At 42.8% G+C, this 21,750-nt stretch overlaps 1 protein-coding gene across 8 annotated transcripts; it reads right to left on the bottom strand.

Annotated features, from left to right (window-relative positions):
* Nucleotides 1-512: 512 nt before the first annotated feature.
* LOC135531206 (uncharacterized) lies at nucleotides 513-20,327 on the bottom strand. Of its 8 annotated transcripts, none has more exons than XM_064959341.1 (11): nucleotides 20,172-20,323; nucleotides 19,566-19,642; nucleotides 11,295-11,382; nucleotides 10,175-10,448; nucleotides 8,098-8,252; nucleotides 7,398-7,698; nucleotides 2,931-3,182; nucleotides 2,752-2,843; nucleotides 1,725-1,768; nucleotides 1,003-1,374; nucleotides 582-678 (listed from the first exon to the last, which is right to left on the bottom strand). In XM_064959341.1, exons 1-11 carry the CDS (start codon nucleotides 20,184-20,186, stop codon nucleotides 666-668), a joined length of 1,683 nt encoding a protein of 560 aa, XP_064815413.1. In that variant the 5' UTR covers nucleotides 20,187-20,323; the 3' UTR covers nucleotides 582-665. The 8 variants fall into 8 exon arrangements, 7 of the variants coding, with proteins under 7 accessions (XP_064815441.1, XP_064815413.1, XP_064815433.1 ...); XR_010453974.1 differs by having other exon boundaries at nucleotides 593-678; nucleotides 771-1,374; nucleotides 20,172-20,322; XM_064959361.1 differs by lacking the exon at nucleotides 1,003-1,374 and having other exon boundaries at nucleotides 20,172-20,317.
* Between the last annotated feature and the right edge of the window lie 1,423 nt (nucleotides 20,328-21,750).

Genomic DNA, 21,750 nt, shown 5'->3' with positions numbered 1-21,750 from the left:
TCAGTGCATCTGATTGGTTTTTCCTCTCTGACATCATCTAAATCAACACGATGAAGCTGCTATGCAGTTGTTGGTTATCAGGAGTTTAAGGTGGATCTGATTGAGTCCAGCTGTTTTTCCTGTTATTCAGTGGATGTTGAACTATTAACCATCACTACCTTAGGTGTCACCTTATGATACCCATCAGTGGAGAGGCTGTAAATCTGATCAGGGGTCAGTTCACAGTCAGAGGTTGTTTCAATGAAGGTTTCTCTCATGCCATTCCTCCTCGCCCTCTCCTCTTGCACCTGGAGTAGAGCAGTAGATTATCTTGATGAGAGCAAAATATCTTCTCAATAACAATAACTAGGATTCAGAATTAATTTCAAATCCCCGATAGGACAATAAGTAAAAATGTCCGTTATGGCATTACAGTTGTCACCTTCATTCGGACAACGTTCCGAGGCAGCAACAACACGTGCAGTACAGGTTCCAGGTCAGGGTCATCTGATGGACGGTAGAACAACAACACCTGGGCTTTGATAGGGAAGACAGGAGCATCCTTCTCCTTGGTGAGGCCATAAGCACAGAATCCAGCGATGTTTATTATGACATGTGTTTCTGTTATCTTACGAGGAGGGATAAACTCAATGATGTCATCAGTCACATGGGCTACAGACAGGAAGTCACATCCACCACCTGGGAAAGAAAAAGAAAACAGCATTGTTGGTTAGAAAGTAACAAGAGATAGAAAACACTACAATCACTTGTCTTATTAACTGTGTAGTTACCAGGGCAGATCTCACAGTATGTTTGAGGTGTAGTTACCAGGGCAGATCTCACAGTGTGGGAGGTGTAGTTGACTGACAGACCCCTTAAGGCATGTAAACTTGAACAGGGGTCCTGCAGGTCTCTTGCCTCTCTGGGATAGAAGCCTCCTGTCCCAGTGGACTGTCATATAGAGCACCTCTCCCTCTCCCTCCATCCTAAACACCAGGCCTGTTATACTGCACTGGAACAGACCTGCACTGGGGCACTGGAACAGACCTGCACTGGGGCACTGGAACAGACCTGCACTGGGGCACTGGAACAGACCTGCACTGGGGCACTGGAACAGACCTGCACTGGGGCACTGGAACAGACCTGCACTGGGGCACTGGAACAGACCTGCACTGGGGCACTGGAACAGACCTGCACTGGAACAGACCTGCACTGGGGCACTGGAACAGACCTGCACTGGGGCACTGGAACAGACCTGCACTGGGGCACTGGAACAGACCTGCACTGGGGCACTGGAACAGACCTGCACTGGGGCACTGGAACAGACCTGCACTGGGGCACTGGAACAGACCTGCACTGGGGCACTGGAACAGACCTGCACTGGGGCACTCTAACCTGTAGTGTATAACAAATGTATGACATACAATGCATTTAAAATAGGAAAAGCACATCTGAGTTTGCTTCTTATAGGTGTGTGGGAATAATTCAATGATATCTTTAAAGCTAAATAAATACCTGCACACTGCCAGTTTCACGTTGTTTATGTAAGTTGTTTAATTAGATCTTAAATAAGGGATTCTGGCAAGAGCAGTGTTGGTGTTTCTTTTAAAATGACAAATGGCATGAACTGTTCTTTAAGATTTCATATTCTTAAAGTTAAATAAGTTACATTTAAATGTATCTATTATTCTTTCATAAATGGAAAACTATAACTGTAAAAACAAGTAAAGAGAAGACCAAGTTACCGGTATGTTCCACTGTCCTCCTGATTATAGTCCTCAGGAAACCTCTAAAATGTAGAAACAATATATACTGAACAAATCTGTTCTTATCAACTGGGTGGTTTGAGCCCTGAATGCTGATTGGCTGACAGCCGGGGTATGACAAAACATTTATTTTTTACTTCTCTAATTATGTTGGTAACCAGTGTATAATAGCAGTAAGGCTCCTCTGGGGGTTGTGGTATATGGCCAATATACCACGGCTCAGGGTTGTATGCAGGCTGTTTACTTTGTATGGTGACTAAGAACAGCCCTTAGCCGTGGTATATTGGCCATATACCACACCCCTTCGGACCTTATTGCTTAAATATTCAACTGGTCGGTCGGTTCGAACTGTCTGTCTGTCTTTACAGCGAAGGTCTTACCAGGTGAGGGTCAGTAGTACACAGGCCCTGGTCCACTGTTCTACATTCTGTGATGTTTAACTTCACCATGGCATTAGGGAAGCCTTAAAATCTCTGTGATGTTTAACTTCACCATGGCATTAGGGAAGCCTTATAATCTCTGTGATGTTTAACTTCTCCATGGCATTAGGGAAGCCTTATAATCTCTGTGATGTTTAACTTCTCCATGGCATTAGGGAAGCCTTATAATCTCTGTGATGTTTAACTTCTCCATGGCATTAGGGAAGCCTTATAATCTCTATGATGTTTAACTTCACCATGGCATTAGGGAAGCCTTATAATCTCTGGTGTGTTTAACTTCACCATGGCATTAGGGAAGCCTTATAATCTCTGTGATGTTTAACTTCTCTATGGCATTAGGGAAGCCTTATAATCTCTGTGATGTATCACTTCTCCATGGGAATTAAGCAAGCTGTCAGTACTCTGACTTGTTCCTCACTCCAATTGAACCCTTGCTAGATGAAAGCCAACTAGAAGAGGATTTCATTTGGTGACTCTCTTTCTGTTGGTCATTGTTCATCAGCTTGTCTCCATGTCTTTTAGAAGGTATTGTTGTTGTGAACCCAAACATTCCCTCGCCTCCTCACCTCTCTCTCTATCTTCTTTGACAGATCATCCCAGTTCATCTTCTTCAGGATCTCCGGTGTGATCTCCACAGCTTCCTCAGGGCCGGAGGGTTCTCATTGTGTGAAGGAAAGATGCCCTTACTCAAAGTAGCTATAAACAACTAATTGAACTTTTAAAGAACAGATTCATGTTGTTTTACCTGTGTGATCACTCTGTAACTTCTCAGTGAGATCATGGTCATTCATATCCCTCAGGATCCTCAGTGTGATCTCCACAGCTCTCTCAGGGCCGTATATATTCATCATCAGATCCACTATGACCTGTCTGTCAGTGTTCTCCAGCTGGCTCTTTGGCATGGGAGGAAAGCCAAGCAGCCTGCCACTAGTCAGGTAGTTTTGAAATGTCTTCAGCTCGTTTATGTTCAGCTCCTCCAGAGAGTTCAGCAGCCAAGCTGGAAAAGATAGAGAGAGAGAGATGTCCTACATGTCAGAGAGAGAGAGATGTCCTACATGTCAGAGAGAGAGATGTCCTACATGTCAGATAGAGAGAGATGTCCTACATGTCAGAGAGAGAGATGTCCTACATGTCAGAGAGAGAGATGTCCTACATGTCAGAGAGAGAGATGTCCTACATGTCAGATAGAGAGAGAGATGTCCTACATGTCAGATAGAGAGAGAGATGTCCTACATGTCAGATAGAGAGAGAGAGATGTCCTACATGTCAGATAGAGAGAGAGAGATGTCCTACATGTCAGAGAGAGAGATGTCCTACATGTCAGAGAGAGAGAGAGATGTCCTACATGTCAGAGAGAGAGATGTCCTACATGTCAGATAGAGAGAGAGATGTCCTACATGTCAGATAGAGAGAGAGATGTCCTACATGTCAGAGAGAGAGAGAGATGTCCTACATGTCAGAGAGAGAGAGAGAGAGATGTCCTACATGTCAGAGAGAGAGAGATGTCCTACATGTCAGAGAGAGAGAGAGAGATGTCCTACATGTCAGATAGAGAGAGAGAGAGATGTCCTACATGTCAGATAGAGAGAGAGATGTCCTACATGTCAGATAGAGAGAGAGAGAGAGAGATGTCCTACATGTCAGATAGAGAGAGAGAGAGATGTCCTACATGTCAGATAGAGAGAGAGAGAGAGATGTCCTACATGTCAGAGAGAGAGAGAGATGTCCTACATGTCAGATAGAGAGAGAGAGATGTCCTACATGTCAGATAGAGAGAGAGAGAGAGATGTCCTACATGTCAGATAGAGAGAGAGAGAGATGTCCTACATGTCAGAGAGAGAGAGATGTCCTACATGTCAGAGAGAGAGAGATGTCCTACATGTCAGATAGAGAGAGAGAGAGATGTCCTACATGTCAGAGAGAGAGAGAGAGATGTCCTACATGTCAGAGAGAGAGAGAGAGAGATGTCCTACATGTCAGAGAGAGAGAGATGTCCTACATGTCAGAGAGAGAGAGAGATGTCCTACATGTCAGAGAGAGAGAGAGATGTCCTACATGTCAGATAGAGAGAGAGAGAGAGATGTCCTACATGTCAGAGAGAGAGAGATGTCCTACATGTCAGATAGAGAGAGAGAGAGAGATGTCCTACATGTCAGATAGAGAGAGAGAGAGATGTCCTACATGTCAGATAGAGAGAGAGAGAGAGAGATGTCCTACATGTCAGAGAGAGAGAGAGATGTCCTACATGTCAGAGAGAGAGAGAGATGTCCTACATGTCAGAGAGAGAGAGAGATGTCCTACATGTCAGATAGAGAGAGAGAGAGATGTCCTACATGTCAGATAGAGAGAGAGAGATGTCCTACATGTCAGATAGAGAGAGAGAGAGAGATGTCAGATAGAGAGAGAGAGAGATGTCCTACATGTCAGATAGAGAGAGAGAGATGTCCTACATGTCAGATAGAGAGAGAGAGATGTCCTACATGTCAGATAGAGAGAGAGAGAGAGATGTCCTACATGTCAGAGAGAGAGAGAGAGATGTCCTATACGTCAGAGAGAGAGACAGATATCCTACATGTCAGATAGAGAGAGAGAGATGTCCTACATGTCAGATAGAGAGAGAGAGAGAGAGAGAGATGTCCTACATGTCAGATAGAGAGAGAGAGAGATGTCCTACATGTCAGATAGAGAGAGAGAGATGTCCTACATGTCAGATAGAGAGAGAGAGAGAGATGTCCTACATGTCAGAGAGAGAGAGAGAGAGAGAGAGATGTCCTACATGTCAGATAGAGAGAGAGAGAGAGAGATGTCCTACATGTCAGATAGAGAGAGAGAGATGTCCTACATGTCAGATAGAGAGAGAGAGATGTCCTACATGTCAGATAGAGAGAGAGAGAGATGTCCTACATGTCAGATAGAGAGAGAGAGAGATGTCCTACATGTCAGAGAGAGAGAGATGTCCTACATGTCAGATAGAGAGAGAGAGAGATGTCCTACATGTCAGATAGAGAGAGAGAGAGAGATGTCCTACATGTCAGAGAGAGAGAGAGAGATGTCCTACATGTCAGAGAGAGAGAGAGATGTCCTACATGTCAGAGAGAGAGAGAGAGATGTCCTACATGTCAGAGAGAGAGAGAGAGAGATGTCCTACATGTCAGAGAGAGAGAGAGAGATGTCCTACATGTCAGAGAGAGAGAGAGAGAGATGTCCTACATGTCAGAGAGAGAGAGAGAGATGTCCTACATGTCAGAGAGAGAGAGAGATGTCCTACATGTCAGAGAGAGAGAGATGTCCTACATGTCAGATAGAGAGAGAGAGAGAGATGTCCTACATGTCAGATAGAGAGAGAGAGAGAGATGTCCTACATGTCAGATAGAGAGAGAGAGAGATGTCCTACATGTCAGATAGAGAGACAGATGTCCTACATGTCAGATAGAGAGACAGATGTCCTACATGTCAGATAGAGAGACAGATGTCCTACATGTCAGAGAGAGAGAGAGAGAGATGTCCTACATGTCAGAGAGAGAGAGAGATGTCCTACATGTCAGAGAGAGAGAGAGAGATGTCCTACATGTCAGAGAGAGAGAGAGAGATGTCCTACATGTCAGAGAGAGAGAGAGATGTCCTACATGTCAGAGAGAGAGAGAGAGAGATGTCCTACATGTCAGAGAGAGAGAGAGAGATGTCCTACATGTCAGAGAGAGAGAGAGATGTCCTACATGTCAGATAGAGAGAGAGAGATGTCCTACATGTCAGATAGAGAGAGAGAGATGTCCTACATGTCAGATAGATGTCCTACATGTCAGATAGAGAGAGAGAGATGTCCTACATGTCAGATAGAGAGAGAGAGATGTCCTACATGTCAGATAGAGAGAGAGAGAGATGTCCTACATGTCAGAGAGAGAGAGAGATGTCCTACATGTCAGAGAGAGAGAGATGTCCTACATGTCAGAGAGAGAGAGAGATGTCCTACATGTCAGATAGAGAGAGAGAGAGAGATGTCCTACATGTCAGAGAGAGAGAGAGATGTCCTACATGTCAGATAGAGAGAGAGAGAGATGTCCTACATGTCAGATAGAGAGAGAGAGAGATGTCCTACATGTCAGATAGAGAGAGAGATGTCCTACATGTCAGATAGAGAGACAGATGTCCTACATGTCAGATAGAGAGACAGATGTCCTACATGTCAGAGAGAGAGAGATGTCCTACATGTCAGAGAGAGAGAGATGTCCTACATGTCAGAGAGAGAGAGAGAGATGTCCTACATGTCAGAGAGAGAGAGAGATGTCCTACATGTCAGAGAGAGAGATGTCCTACATGTCAGAGAGAGAGATGTCCTACATGTCAGATAGAGAGAGAGAGATGTCCTACATGTCAGATAGAGAGAGAGAGATGTCCTACATGTCAGATAGAGAGAGAGAGATGTCCTACATGTCAGATAGAGAGAGAGATGTCCTACATGTCAGATAGAGAGAGAGATGTCCTACATGTCAGATATATTCATGGTTTAGCGTCGCCTCCAGGCTTCTTTTTCTTATATCAGTATTGACTGTACTGTCAATAAGCTTGTCCCCTACAAACATTACTCTTACTAACTGACTCTTCTGTTGATTGGTTAGAATGTAGGTAGCTCAAGAAGAGATGTACAGCCATGATTTGTAAGAACCAACGCTGGAGAAGCGAAGCAGGTACGGGGAGTTGAACATTAAATGAGGAACAGACGCCCTCAGAACCCGCTACGCGACGACAAACTAACATTATTCCTGAAGCAGGGAACAGATATTTGGAACAGACAGATATAGGGGAGGATATGGCACAGGCGATTGAGTCCAGGTGAGTCCAATAATCGCTGATGCGCGTGACGGGGGAAGGCAGGTGTGTGTAATGATGGTGGCAGGAGTGCTTAATGCTGGGGAGCCTGGTGCCTTCGAGGGCCAGAGAGGGGGAGCGGGAGCAGGCGTGACATGATTAGACAGTGCAATCTGTAATATCTTGTAATATCTTACCGATGTCTACTGAGCCATTGTACTGTTGATTTAATATATTATATGTAATGAATGATTGCTTTCTGTTTAATCTCAATGAGATCACCTGGATTCACACAATAAATAAAAGAGTCTGCTGAATGTTATTATGGAGTCAGTTGAATGTTCTTTCTGGTTAGACCTACACTGAACTGTGATGTATAGATTGGTGTACATTGTTGTTATGTTACCTCTGGTGTGATATCTCTCTAACTTCTCTGCCAGATCATCCAGATCCATCTCCCTCAGGATCCAGATTGTGATCTCCACAGCTTCCTCAGGGTCGTATCTCTTCACCATCTGATCCACTGTGACCTGTCTGTCAGTGTTCTCCAGCTGACTCTCTGGGATGGGAGGAGAGCCTAACATCCTGCCACTAGTGAATGACACTTGTGCAGCACACAAGTAAAACTGAAATATCTTCAGCTGTTCTTCAGTGAGCTCCTTCAGAGTGGTCAGCAGCAGAGCTGGAACATCCAACATGGAGGATCTCTAAAATAACAAAGATGACAAGATATAAGAGAATAGAAATACAGACTACTGATATAAAGAACATGAACATCGCCACACACAACGTGGTACAGGAATACACTCAGCACTTTTTTGGTGCGTGTTGCAGCCTGACCCCCACCACTCAGTGTACATGAGAGATTAATTAATTATCTAGGCTGTATGTGTGTACTGTATAATTTCATATTGTAGAACTGAATATGACAATGAGTACAGGTGTTTTAACATATGAGGGTAGAACTGTAGAACTGACTATGACAGTGAGTACAGGTGATGTAACATGTGAGGGTAGAACTGTAGAACTGACTATGACAGTGAGTACAGGTGTTTTAACATATGAGGGTAGAAGTAATCCTACACTTCTCTAACCGTTCCTCTTACCTGTGAGCTGAGCTGTCCTGAGCTACCAGTAGTTAATGACAACTCCTTAGACGAGCCAGAGAGAAGGAAGGAGGAGGAGCTGGAGAAACGGGGGGGTATTGAGCTGTCGAAGGGCCTGGGTTGGACTGAGGACTTGTACCAGACAGTGGGAATACCTGAGAAAGTGGGGAAATAGAGGGGAAGATAGGAGGGGGATAGAGAGTCAGTTAGGGTTCTTGTCTACAGTCCTACTTCTCTGACCTCTAACTTCTCTGCCAGATCATGCTGGTTCATCTTCCAGATTAGGAAGCTCAGGAAGAGATATACAGTCATGATTAGGAAGTCTCATCTGTTTGTGAAATCTTCACTACTGTATTGGTGACTGTATGTATGTAATGTAATGAATGTTGGATTGTTGTTTAATCATCATGGGGTCACCTGGATACATAATGAATAAACATTATAAAAGAGGAGTCACCTGGACACATCATGAATAAACATTATAAAAGAGGGGTCACCTGGATACATCATGAATAAACATTATAAAAGAGGGGTCACCTGGATACATCATGAATAAACATTATAAAAGAGGGGTCACCTGGATACATCATGAATAAACATTATAAAAGAGGGGTCACCTGGATACATCATGAATAAACATTATAAAAGAGGGGTCACCTGGATACATCATGAATAAACATTATAAAAGAGGGGTCACCTGGATACATCATGAATAAACATTATAAAAGAGGGGTCACCTGGATACATCATGAATAAACATTATAAAAGAGGGGTCACCTGGATACATCATGAATAAACATTATAAAAGAGGGGTCACCTGGATACATCATGAATAAACATTATAAAAGAGGAGTCACCTGGATACATCATGAATAAACATTATAAAAGAGGAGTCACCTGGATACATCATGAATAAACATTATAAAAGAGGGGTCACCTGGATACATCATGAATAAACATTATAAAAGAGGAGTCACCTGGATACATCATGAATAAACATTATAAAAGAGGGGTCACCTGGATACATCATGAATAAACATTATAAAAGAGGAGTCACCTGGATACATCATTAATAAACATTATAAAAGAGGAGTCACCTGGATACATCATGAATAAACATTATAAAAGAGGGGTCACCTGGATACATCATGAATAAACATTATAAAAGAGGGGTCACATGGATACATCATGAATAAACATTATAAAAGAGGGGTCACCTGGATACATCATGAATAAACATTATAAAAGAGGAGTCACCTGGATACATCATGAATAAACATTATAAAAGAGGGGTCACCTGGATACATCATGAATAAACATTATAAAAGAGGGGTCACCTGGATACATCATGAATAAACATTATAAAAGAGGGGTCACCTGGATACATCATGAATAAACATTATAAAAGAGGGGTCACCTGGATACATCATGAATAAACATTATAAAAGAGGAGTCACCTGGATACATCATGAATAAACATTATAAAAGAGGGGTCACCTGGATACATCATGAATAAACATTATAAAAGAGGGGTCACCTGGATACATAATGAATAAACATTATAAAAGAGGGGTCACCTGGATACATCATGAATAAACATTATAAAAGAGGGGTCACCTGGATACATCATGAATAAACATTATAAAAGAGGGGTCACCTGGATACATCATGAATAAACATTATAAAAGAGGGGTCACCTGGATACATCATGAATAAACATTATAAAAGAGGAGTCACCTGGATACATCATGAATAAACATTATAAAATAGGGGTCACCTGGATACATCATGAATAAACATTATAAAAGAGGGGTCACCTGGATACATCATGAATAAACATTATAAAAGAGGGGTCACCTGGATACATCATGAATAAACATTATAAAAGAGGAGTCACCTGGATACATCATGAATAAACATTATAAAAGAGGAGTCACCTGGATACATCATGAATAAACATTATAAAAGAGGAGTCTGCTGAATGTTATTATGAAGTCAGTTGAATGTTCTTTTTGGTTAGACCTACACTGAACTGTGATGGTGATGTGTAGATTGGTGTACATTGTTGTTATGTTACCTCTGGTGTGATCTCTCTTTAAATTCTCTGCCAGATCATCCAGATCCATCTCCCTCAGGATCCTCAGTGTGATCCCCACAGCTCCCTCAGGGCCGTATCTCTTCACCATCTGATTCACTGTGTTCTGTCTGTCAGTGTTCTTCAGCTGGCTCTCTGGGATGGGAGGAAAGCCACATATCCTGCCACTAGTCGGGTAAGACTGGAATCTCCTTAACTCACCTGAGTTCATCTCCTCCAGAGTGGTCAGCAGCAGAGCTGGAATATCCAATGTTTTCTAAAACAACAAAGATGACAACAGTGAGGAAGGAATATAAAACCTGACTACTGAAATAAAATAAAGAACATGAATAAATTAATATTGTTAAGACGTACTAGAATATTTCTACTGGTCTCTCAATATCACATATCATCATGAAATACATTACATTAGGAACTTACACACACACAGACATACACACACGCGCACACATGCACACATGCACACACACACACACACATGCACACACGCGCACACATGCACACATGCACACACATGCACACACACGCACACATGCACACATGCACACATGCACACATGCACGCACACATGCACACACACGTACACATGCACACAGGCACACATGCACACACACGCACACACACGCACACATGCACACACATGCACACATGCACACACATGCACACACACACACATGCACACACATGCACACATGCACACATGCACACACACACACATGCACACACACGCACACATGCACACACGCACACATGCACGCACACACGCACACACATGCACACATGCACACACAGGCACACATGCACACACACGCACACATGCACACACATGCACACGCGCACACACATGCACACACACACGCACGCACACGCGCACACACACGCACACACATGCACACATGCACACACATGCACACATGCACACACATGCACACACGCACACATGCACACACGCGCACACATGCACACACACACACATGCACACACACGCACACACGCACACATGCACACATACGCACACATGCACACACATGCACACACACGCACATGCACACGCGCACACACATGCACACACACACGCACACATGCACACACACACACTTACCAAGTTACCTACCTTTCCCACATTCAGCATCTCCAGCCTAGAGATCACAGTCTCCAGACCACGACGCTTCTCTCCAGACGGGGTCAACCTGGACACAGGAAACAGTCACACACTGTTCTGTTCCCCTACACCACCACTAGATGCTGTGGTCACTACACTGCTCTGTTCCCCTACACCACCACTAGATGCTGTGGTCACTACACTGTTCTGTTCCCCTACTACACAACACATGCTGTGGTCACTACACTGTTCTTTTCCCCTTCAGCACCACCACATGCTGTGGTCACTACACTGTTCTGTTCCCCTACTACACAACACATGCTGTGGTCACTACACTGCTCTGTTCTCCTAATACACAACACATGCTGTGGTCACTACACTGTTCTGTTCCCCTACTACACAACACATGCTGTGGTCACTACACTGTTCTGTTCTCCTACTACACAACACATGCTGTGGCACTACACTGTTCTGTTCTCCTACTACACAACACATGCTGTGGTCACTACACTGTTCTGTTCCCCTACACCACCACCACATGCAGTGGTCACCACACTGTTCTGTTCCCCTACAGCACCACTACATGCTGTGGTCACTACACTGTTCTGTTCCCCTACTACACAACACATGCTGTGGTCACTACACTGTTCTGTTCCCCTTCAGCACCACCACATGTTGTGGTCACTACACTGTTCTTTTCCCCTTCAGCACCACCACATGCTGTGGTCACTACACTGTTCTGTTCCCCTACTACACAACACATGCTGTGGTCACTACACTGTTCTGTTCCCCTACACCACCACATGCCGTGGTCACTACACTGTTCTGTTCCCCTACTACACAACACATGCTGTGGTCACTACACTGTTCTTTTCCCCTTCAGCACCACCACATGCTGTGGTCACTACACTGTTCTTTTCCCCTTCAGCACCACCACATGCTGTGGTCACTACACTGTTCTGTTCTCCTACTACACAACACATGCTGTGGTCACTACACTGTTCTGTTCTCCTACTACACAACACATGCTGTGGTCACTACACTGTTCTGTTCTCCTACTACACAACACATGCTGTGGTCACTACACTGTTCTGTTCCCCTACAGCACCACTACATGCTGTGGTCACTACACTGTTCTGTTCCCCTACTACACAACACATGCTGTGGTCACTACACTGTTCTGTTCCCCTACACCACCACTACATGCTGTGGTCACTACACTGTTCTGTTCCCCTACACCACCACATGCTGTGGTCACTACACTGTTCTGTTCCCCTACACCACCACTACATGCTGTGGTCACTACACTGTTCTGTTCCCCTTCAGCACCACCACATGCTGTGGTCACTACACTGTTCTGTCCCCCTACAACACCACCACATGCTGTGGTCACTACACTGTTCTGTTCCCCTACACCACCACCACATGCTGTGGTCACTACACTGTTCTGTTCCCCTACACCACCACTACATGCTGTGGTCACTACACTGTTCTGTTCCCCTACACCACATGCTGTGGTCACTACACTGTTCTGTTCCTCTACAGCACCACCACATGCTGTGGTCACTACACTGTTCTGTTCCCCTACACCACCACCACATGCTGTGGTCACTACACTGTTCTGTTCCCCTACACCACCACTACATGCTGTGGTCACTACACTGTTCTGTTCCCCTACACCACCACCACATGCTACCAAAAGTAGACTACCTGTACATGTTCATCACTCCAACATAATTACACCATCTAAACAGTGGACTGCATGTACACTGACACCATCTAAACAGTGGATTGCATGTACACTGACACCATCTAAACAGCATGTACACTGACACCATCTAAACAGTGGACTGCATGTACACTGACACCATCTAAACAGTGGACTGCATGTACACTGACACCATCTAAACAGTGGACTGCATTTTAACTGACACCATCTAAACAGCATATACACTGACACCATCTAAACAGTGGACTGCATGTACACTGACACCATCTAAACAGCATATACACTGACACCATCTAAACAGTGGACAGCATGTACACTGACACCATCTAAACAGTGGACTGCATGTACACTGACACCATCTAAACAGTGGACTGCATGTACACTGACACCATCTAAACAGTGGACTGCATGTACAATGACACCATCTAAACAGTGGACTGCATGTACACTGAAACCATCTAAACAGCATGTACAATGACACCATCTAAACAGCATATACACTGACACCATCTAAACAGTGGACTGCATGTACACTGACACCATCTAAACAGTGGACTGCATGTACACTGACACCATCTAAACAGCATGTACACTGACACCATCTAAACAGTGGACTGCATGTACACTGACACCATCTAAACAGCATGTACACTGACACCATCTAAACAGTGGACAGCATGTACACTGACACCATCTAAACAGTGGACAGCATGTACACTGACACCATCTAAACAGCATATATTTACTGACACCATCTAAACAGTGGACTGCATGTACACTGACACCATCTAAACAGCATGTACACTGACACCATCTAAACAGTGGACTGCATGTACAATGACACCATCTAAACAGCATATATTTACTGACACCATCTAAACAGTGGACTGCATGTACACTGACACCATCTAAACAGCATGTACACTGACACCATCTAAACAGTGGACTGCATGTACACTGACACCATCTAAACAGCATGTACACTGACACCATCTAAACAGTGGACTGCATGTACACTGACACCATCTAAACAGCATATACACTGACACCATCTAAACAGTGGACTGCATGTACACTGACACCATCTAAACAGTGGACTGCATGTACACTGACACCATCTAAACAGCATATACACTGACACCATCTAAACAGTGGACTGCATGTACACTGACACCATCTAAACAGTGGACTGCATGTACACTGACACCATCTAAACAGTGGACTGCATGTACACTGACACCATCTAAACAGTGGACTGCATGTACACTGACACCATCTAAACAGCATGTACACTGACACCATCTAAACAGTGGACTGCATGTACACTGACACCATCTAAACAGCATGTACACTGACACCATCTAAACAGTGGACTGCATGTACACTGACACCATCTAAACAGTGGACTGCATGTACACTGACACCATCTAAACAGTGGACTGCATGTACACTGACACCATCTAAACAGTGGACTGCATGTACACTGACACCATCTAAACAGCAGACTGCATGTACACTGACACCATCTAAACAGCATGTACACTGACACCATCTAAACAGTGGACTGCATGTACACTGACACCATCTAAACAGTGGACTGCATGTACACTGACACCATCTAAACAGCATGTACACTGACACCATCTAAACAGTGGACTGCATGTACACTGACACCATCTAAACAGCATGTACACTGACACCATCTAAACAGTGGACAGCATGTACACTGACACCATCTAAACAGTGGACAGCATGTACACTGACACCATCTAAACAGCATATATTTACTGACACCATCTAAACAGTGGACTGCATGTACACTGACACCATCTAAACAGCATGTACACTGACACCATCTAAACAGTGGACTGCATGTTAACTGACACCATCTAAACAGTGGACTGCATGTACACTGACACCATCTAAACAGCGGACTGCATGTACACTGACACCATCTAAACAGCATGTACACTGACACCATCTAAACAGTGGACTGCATGTACACTGACACCATCTAAACAGTGGACTGCATGTACACTGACACCATCTAAACAGCATGTACACTGACACCATCTAAACAGTGGACTGCATGTACACTGACACCATCTAAACAGCATGTACACTGACACCATCTAAACAGTGGACAGCATGTACACTGACACCATCTAAACAGTGGACAGCATGTACACTGACACCATCTAAACAGCATATATTACTGACACCATCTAAACAGTGGACTGCATGTACACTGACACCATCTAAACAGCATGTACACTGACACCATCTAAACAGTGGACTGCATGTACAATGACACCATCTAAACAGCATATATTTACTGACACCATCTAAACAGTGGACTGCATGTACACTGACACCATCTAAACAGCATGTACACTGACACCATCTAAACAGTGGACTGCATGTACACTGACACCATCTAAACAGCATGTACACTGACACCATCTAAACAGTGGACTGCATGTACACTGACACCATCTAAACAGCATATACACTGACACCATCTAAACAGTGGACTGCATGTACACTGACACCATCTAAACAGTGGACTGCATGTACACTGACACCATCTAAACAGCGGACTGCATGTACACTGACACCATCTAAACAGCATGTACACTGACACCATCTAAACAGTGGACTGCATGTACACTGACACCATCTAAACAGTGGACTGCATGTACACTGACACCATCTAAACAGTGGACTGCATGTACACTGACACCATCTAAACAGCATGTACACTGACACCATCTAAACAGTGGACTGCATGTACACTGACACCATCTAAACAGCATGTACACTGACACCATCTAAACAGTGGACTGCATGTTAACTGACACCATCTAAACAGTGGACTGCATGTACACTGACACCATCTAAACAGTGGACTGCATGTACACTGACACCATCTAAACAGCATGTACACTGACACCATCTAAACAGTGGACTGCATGTACACTGACACCATCTAAACAGTGGACTGCATGTACACTGACACCATCTAAACAGCAGACTGCATGTACACTGACACCATCTAAACAGCATGTACACTGACACCATCTAAACAGTGGACTGCATGTACACTGACACCATCTAAACAGTGGACTGCATGTACACTGACACCATCTAAACAGTGGACTGCATGTACACTGACACCATCTAAACAGTGGACTGCATGTACACTGACACCATGTGATGAATAGAAATAGACATCTGTTACAAAACACCATAAAGACTGAATAATGACATGCAGCGACTGCCATTGATTAGAGCTACATTAGTTGATGCTTCTTGTTGACAAATTGACATCTAAAATGGGACTGAAACTGTCCCAGGAACATCTGGATGGTCACCCTAACACACACGATCAATTTACTAGATTAAACTACAATGTGTATTGCCATGAACTTCTGATTGGCTGAACCAGTAGCCAGTGACGTAGTGGTCAAATTATTGGTGGCTAAACTCTGATTGGCTGAACCAGTAGCCAGTGACGTAGTGGTCAAATTATTGGTGGGTAAACACTGATAGCCAGTTGCGGTGAAAAAAAGTAACGCTCCCAATACTTCACTGCATTTGTCTGAAAAAAGTGGGTCAATTGTGTTTACCCTCCACTAGACCTACACCACTGCTGGTAGCCTACACTCTCAGACGAGGCAATTTTACACACATGAACACACGCAGAACAGGAAGCCAACATTCAATATAATACATGAGTTGAATCAAAACATGTTTACACCCTAGTTCATGAGTTGAATCAAAACATGTTTACACCCTAGTTCATGAGTTGAATCAAATCATGTTTACATCCTAGTTCATGAGTTGAATCAAAACATGTTTACATCCTAGTTCATGAGTTGAATCAAAACATGTTTACATCCTAGTTCATGAGTTGAATCAAAACATGTTTACATCCTAGTTCATGAGTTGAATCAAAACATGTTTACACCCTAGTTCATGAGTTGAATCAAAACATGTTTACACCCTAGTTCATGAGTTGAATCAAAACATGTTTACACCCTAGTTCATGAGTTGAATCAAAACATGTTTACATCCTAGTTCATGAGTTGAATCAAAACATGTTTACACCCTCGTTCATGAGTTGAATCAAAACATGTTTACACCCTAGTTCATGAGTTGAATCAAAACATGTTTACATCCTAGTTCATGAGTTGAATCAAAACATGTTTACACCCTAGTTCATGAGATGAATCAAAACATGTTTACATCCTAGTTCATGAGTTGAATCAAAACATGTTTACATCCTAGTTCATGAGTTGAATCAAAACATGTTTACACCCTAGTTCATGAGTTGAATCAAAACATGTTTACACCCTAGTTCATGAGTTGAATCAAAACATGTTTACATACTAGTTCATGAGTTGAATCAAAACATGTTTACACCCTCGTGCATGAGTTGAATCAAAACATGTTTACACCCTAGTTCATGAGTTGAATCAAAACATGTTTACACCCTAGTTCATGAGTTGAATCAAAACATGTTTACATCCTAGTTCATGAGTTGAATCAAAACATGTTTACACCCTCGTTCATGAGTTGAATCAAAACATGTTTACACCCTAGTTCATGAGTTGAATCAAAACATGTTTACATCCTAGTTCATGAGTTGAATCAAAACATGTTTACACCCTAGTTCATGAGATGAATCAAAACATGTTTACATCCTAGTTCATGAGTTGAATCAAAACATGTTTACACCCTAGTTCATGAGTTGAATCAAAACATGTTTACATCCTAGTTCATGAGTTGAATCAAAACATGTTTACACCCTAGTTCATGAGTTGAATCAAAACATGTTTACACCCTAGTTCATGAGTTGAATCAAAACATGTTTACATACTAGTTCATGAGTTGAATCAAAACATGTTTACACCCTAGTTCATGAGTTGTCCATAATTCATGAATGTTTGGAGTCTTTACAGATCATGTGACATAAAACACTCCCTTTCTTCCAATGGTGCGACTGCTGTCGGTATCAAACTTGAAGAAACGCTTTGAGGTAAGGATGACGGCGATACGGACATCACTTAATATTGATCTACATAGCTCATTGATGTGAAACACACTGCTGCTCTCTCATTTAGCTTATGGATTGTGGTGGTTGTGGATGGCTGATCACAAATCTAAATGTGTATTTGAACCCAATAATGGTTGAATTCAAGAAGTTTAAGCTGAAAAAATGCACTCTTGCAACAGCTCCATAGTGTGGATCCCAGCCTATAGAATAACAGCTGCATAGTGTGGATCCCAGCCTATAGAAAAACAGCTGCATAGTGAGGATCCCAGCCTATAGAATAACAGCTGCATAGTGCGGATCCCAGCCTATAGAATAACAGCTGCATCGTGTGGATCCCAGCCTATAGAATAACAGCTGCATCGTGTGGATCCCAGCCTATAGAATAACAGCTGCATAGTGTGGATCCCAGCCTATAGAATAACAGCTGCATAGTGTGGATCCCAGCCTATAGAATAACAGCTGCATAGTGTGGATCCCAGCCTATAGAATAACAGCTGCATAGTGTGGATCCCAGCCTATAGAATAACAGCTGTATAGTGTGGATCCCAGCCTATAGAATAACAGCTGCATAGTGTGGATCCCAGCCTATAGAATAAAAGTGAGGCTTTTTTTCCTAAAACTTTTGATAGGCTTAAAGGGCCAATCTGTAGTTGCTACATCCATTTTTTGACTTAGAAATTATAAATACAGTACCAGTCAAAATTTGGGCACTCCTCATTCAAGGGTTTTTCTTTATTTGTACTATTTTCTACATTGTCGAATAATAGTGAAGACATCAAAACAATGAAATAACACATAAGGAATCATGTAGTGAACAAATCAAAATCTATTTTGTATTTGACATTCTTCAAAGTAGCGACCCTCTGCCTTGATGACAGCACTGCCATTCCACGAGAACAGCATTTATTTTTCAACTTGAATCAATGAGGCGAATCAGTCCTCCATGACAACAAAATCATAAACAGAGTAAAGCTGGCTAAGTCCGTAGTTTTGGGGTCATGCTCAGGTTAAACACTTTGGCTAATCTATACTTCAATATTTCCAAGTTTTTTCTTGAACATGAAGGGGTATAACATTATTGGAATGACTGGAAATCTGATAAACTTTGGTTTTTAATGTAAAGATATAATTTAATCGTATTATTATATGAAGTGGAAAGTGATGGGTTAGAAGAAGCCAAAATAACCACCACAAAGTAAAATGTAACATCCATATATGGCCAGCTATGTAAACATTAACATTGATTTATCCTGCGATAGATGTCGTTCAAATGTTAACATACATTATTGTCTTCTTCTAATGGCTCTTCAGGGGAAAGTAATCTAAAAGTAACGGAATGTAATCAGATTACATTACTGAGTTTGGGTAATCCAAAAATTACATTACGGATCACATTTAGGAAGTAACCTTCCCAACCCTGACGGTTTATTTGAGCCCCCCATAATTCGCACCCTGGACTAATATCCTCAATATGTTCACTCACATTCCAGAAGAGGTGCTGGACGTCTCTTCGCGCTCCTCCCCTGCTGGCTTCTGTTCCTTCTCAGAGGCAGCTACCACCTACACAACACACACAGTATGTCTTGTCTGAAGTCTTTTTTACTGAGGACCACACCAGGTTAGGGTCTAGGCGTGTAATAAAACTTAATGGATGAGATAGTCATTGTTGAGAACACCAGTTCTCTTGACAACATCACTTCATTGAAATCGCAACAGTTTACCAGTTAATTAACGTTACAGAGTAAATTATAAACTATTTCCGCTTTCTTCACTCGTTCGAATGACGTGCCAAGTACTAGCTATGAATTACAAATGATATTAATGCGTTATGAATTCATAGCAAGATTAGAATATATAGTTCAAAGGTCAACATTAATGTCTATTACATCACATGTTCTTGCATTTCATCATGTAAATCACTTTTTCCGTTACTTTGATCGAGTCAATCTCGCACTTCCATGTTGCTGTAAATCAAATATGAAACGGATACAATGTAGCCTACTTAACTGTATCAACAACCTTTTTCAGGGACGTTTACAGATAAAATAGTAACATACTAAGTTTTCCTTTCCAAACTATATTGTCTTACTTTTGATGAGTCCATTTTCAGACACTCCAGGCGCAACCAGCCGACTGGAAAATAATGAAGCCCGATGGCAGAGCGCTACAGTTTCCTTTCGTTTTGAGCAGCCCAGCTCATCCTATGACACATCCTACCTATAGGTCTCTAGTAGTGTGTCGCCCCCTTGTGGACAAACTGACAACAAACCAAAATAGGTGTGAGAGTCAGTCAAGAGACCATGGTTAAACCATTCTAATCTAGCTGCGAAGTCGATATAACATCTCTGATTATACCGTCCTGATTCACGGAATCCTCCAACAGTGATTTTGGGAAAACTAGGGAATTTATTAAAATATTCAGCAATTTTGCAACCCTATCTCTAGGTCCCCCTGGTGGTTCAGCAGGACATTACACTGTAATGTGTGATGATGGGGAAGAGGAAGAGGAGGAGCCAAGGGCATGTGATGCTGTGAGGGAGGAATGCGAGAGATATAGACACTATGACATTTGAAATGTCTTTATTCTTTTGGAACTTCTGTGAGTGTAATGTTTTCTCTTAATTTTTATTCTTTATCTACTTAACATGTGTTTCCCATGCCGAGAGGGGGAGGGAGAGGGGGGTAGAGAGAGGGAGAGAGAGAGGGGGAGAGAGGGAGAGAGAGAGGGGGAGAGAGGGAGAGAGAGAGGGGGAGAGAGGGAGAGAGAGGGGGAGAGGGGGAGAGGGGGAGAGGGGGAGAGAGGGAGAGAGAGGGGGAGAGGGGGGGAGAGGGGGAGAGAAAGAGATAATATATTTATATCTGTTGTCATGTTATCATCAGACAGGTCAATTTATATCTGTTGTCATGTTATCATCAGACAGGTCAATTCATATCTGTTGTCATGTTATCATCAGACAGGTCAATTGTAGAAATTAATGATAGTATAAATGTAAATGAATGAATGACTTTGCAGTTGTAGCATGAAGTGAGTTGATGACCATGTTTCTGGGGTGGATATGAATTTTGACGTGAAAATCCACTGAACAAAAATATAAATGCAACATGTAAAGTGTTGCTCCTATGTTTCATGAACTGAAATAAAAGATCCCAGAAATGATCCATACACACAAGAAGCTTCTTTCTCTCAAATGTTGTGTACAAATTTATTAACATCCCTGTTAGAAATTTTATCCTTTGCCAAGATAATCCATCCACCTGACAGGTGTGGCATATCAAGAAGCTGATTAAACAGCATGATCATTACACAGGTGCACCTTGTGCTGGGAACAATAAAAGGCCACTCTAAAATGTGTAGTTGTCACAAAACATATAATGCCACAAATGTCCCAAGTTTTGAGGGACCATGCAATTGGCATGCTGACTGCAGGTGTGTCCACCAGAGCTGTTGCCAGATAATTGAATGTTAACTTCTCTACCATAAGCCGCCTCCAACGTCGTTTTAGAGAATTTGGCAGTACGTCCAAACGGCCTCACAACCACCGACAACATGTAACCACGCCAGCCCAGGACCTCCACATCCGGCTTTTCACCTGCGGGATCATCTGAGACCAGCCACCCGGACAACACATGCAACTGAGGAGTATTTCTGTCTGCAATTAAGCCCTTTT

The sequence above is a fragment of the Oncorhynchus masou genome, chromosome 5 (assembly GCF_036934945.1).
Source record: "Oncorhynchus masou masou isolate Uvic2021 chromosome 5, UVic_Omas_1.1, whole genome shotgun sequence".
Classification (NCBI taxonomy): domain Eukaryota; kingdom Metazoa; phylum Chordata; class Actinopteri; order Salmoniformes; family Salmonidae; genus Oncorhynchus; species Oncorhynchus masou.
Note: the sequence above shows the minus strand (reverse complement) of the source record. Positions and strands in the feature narration are given on the sequence as shown.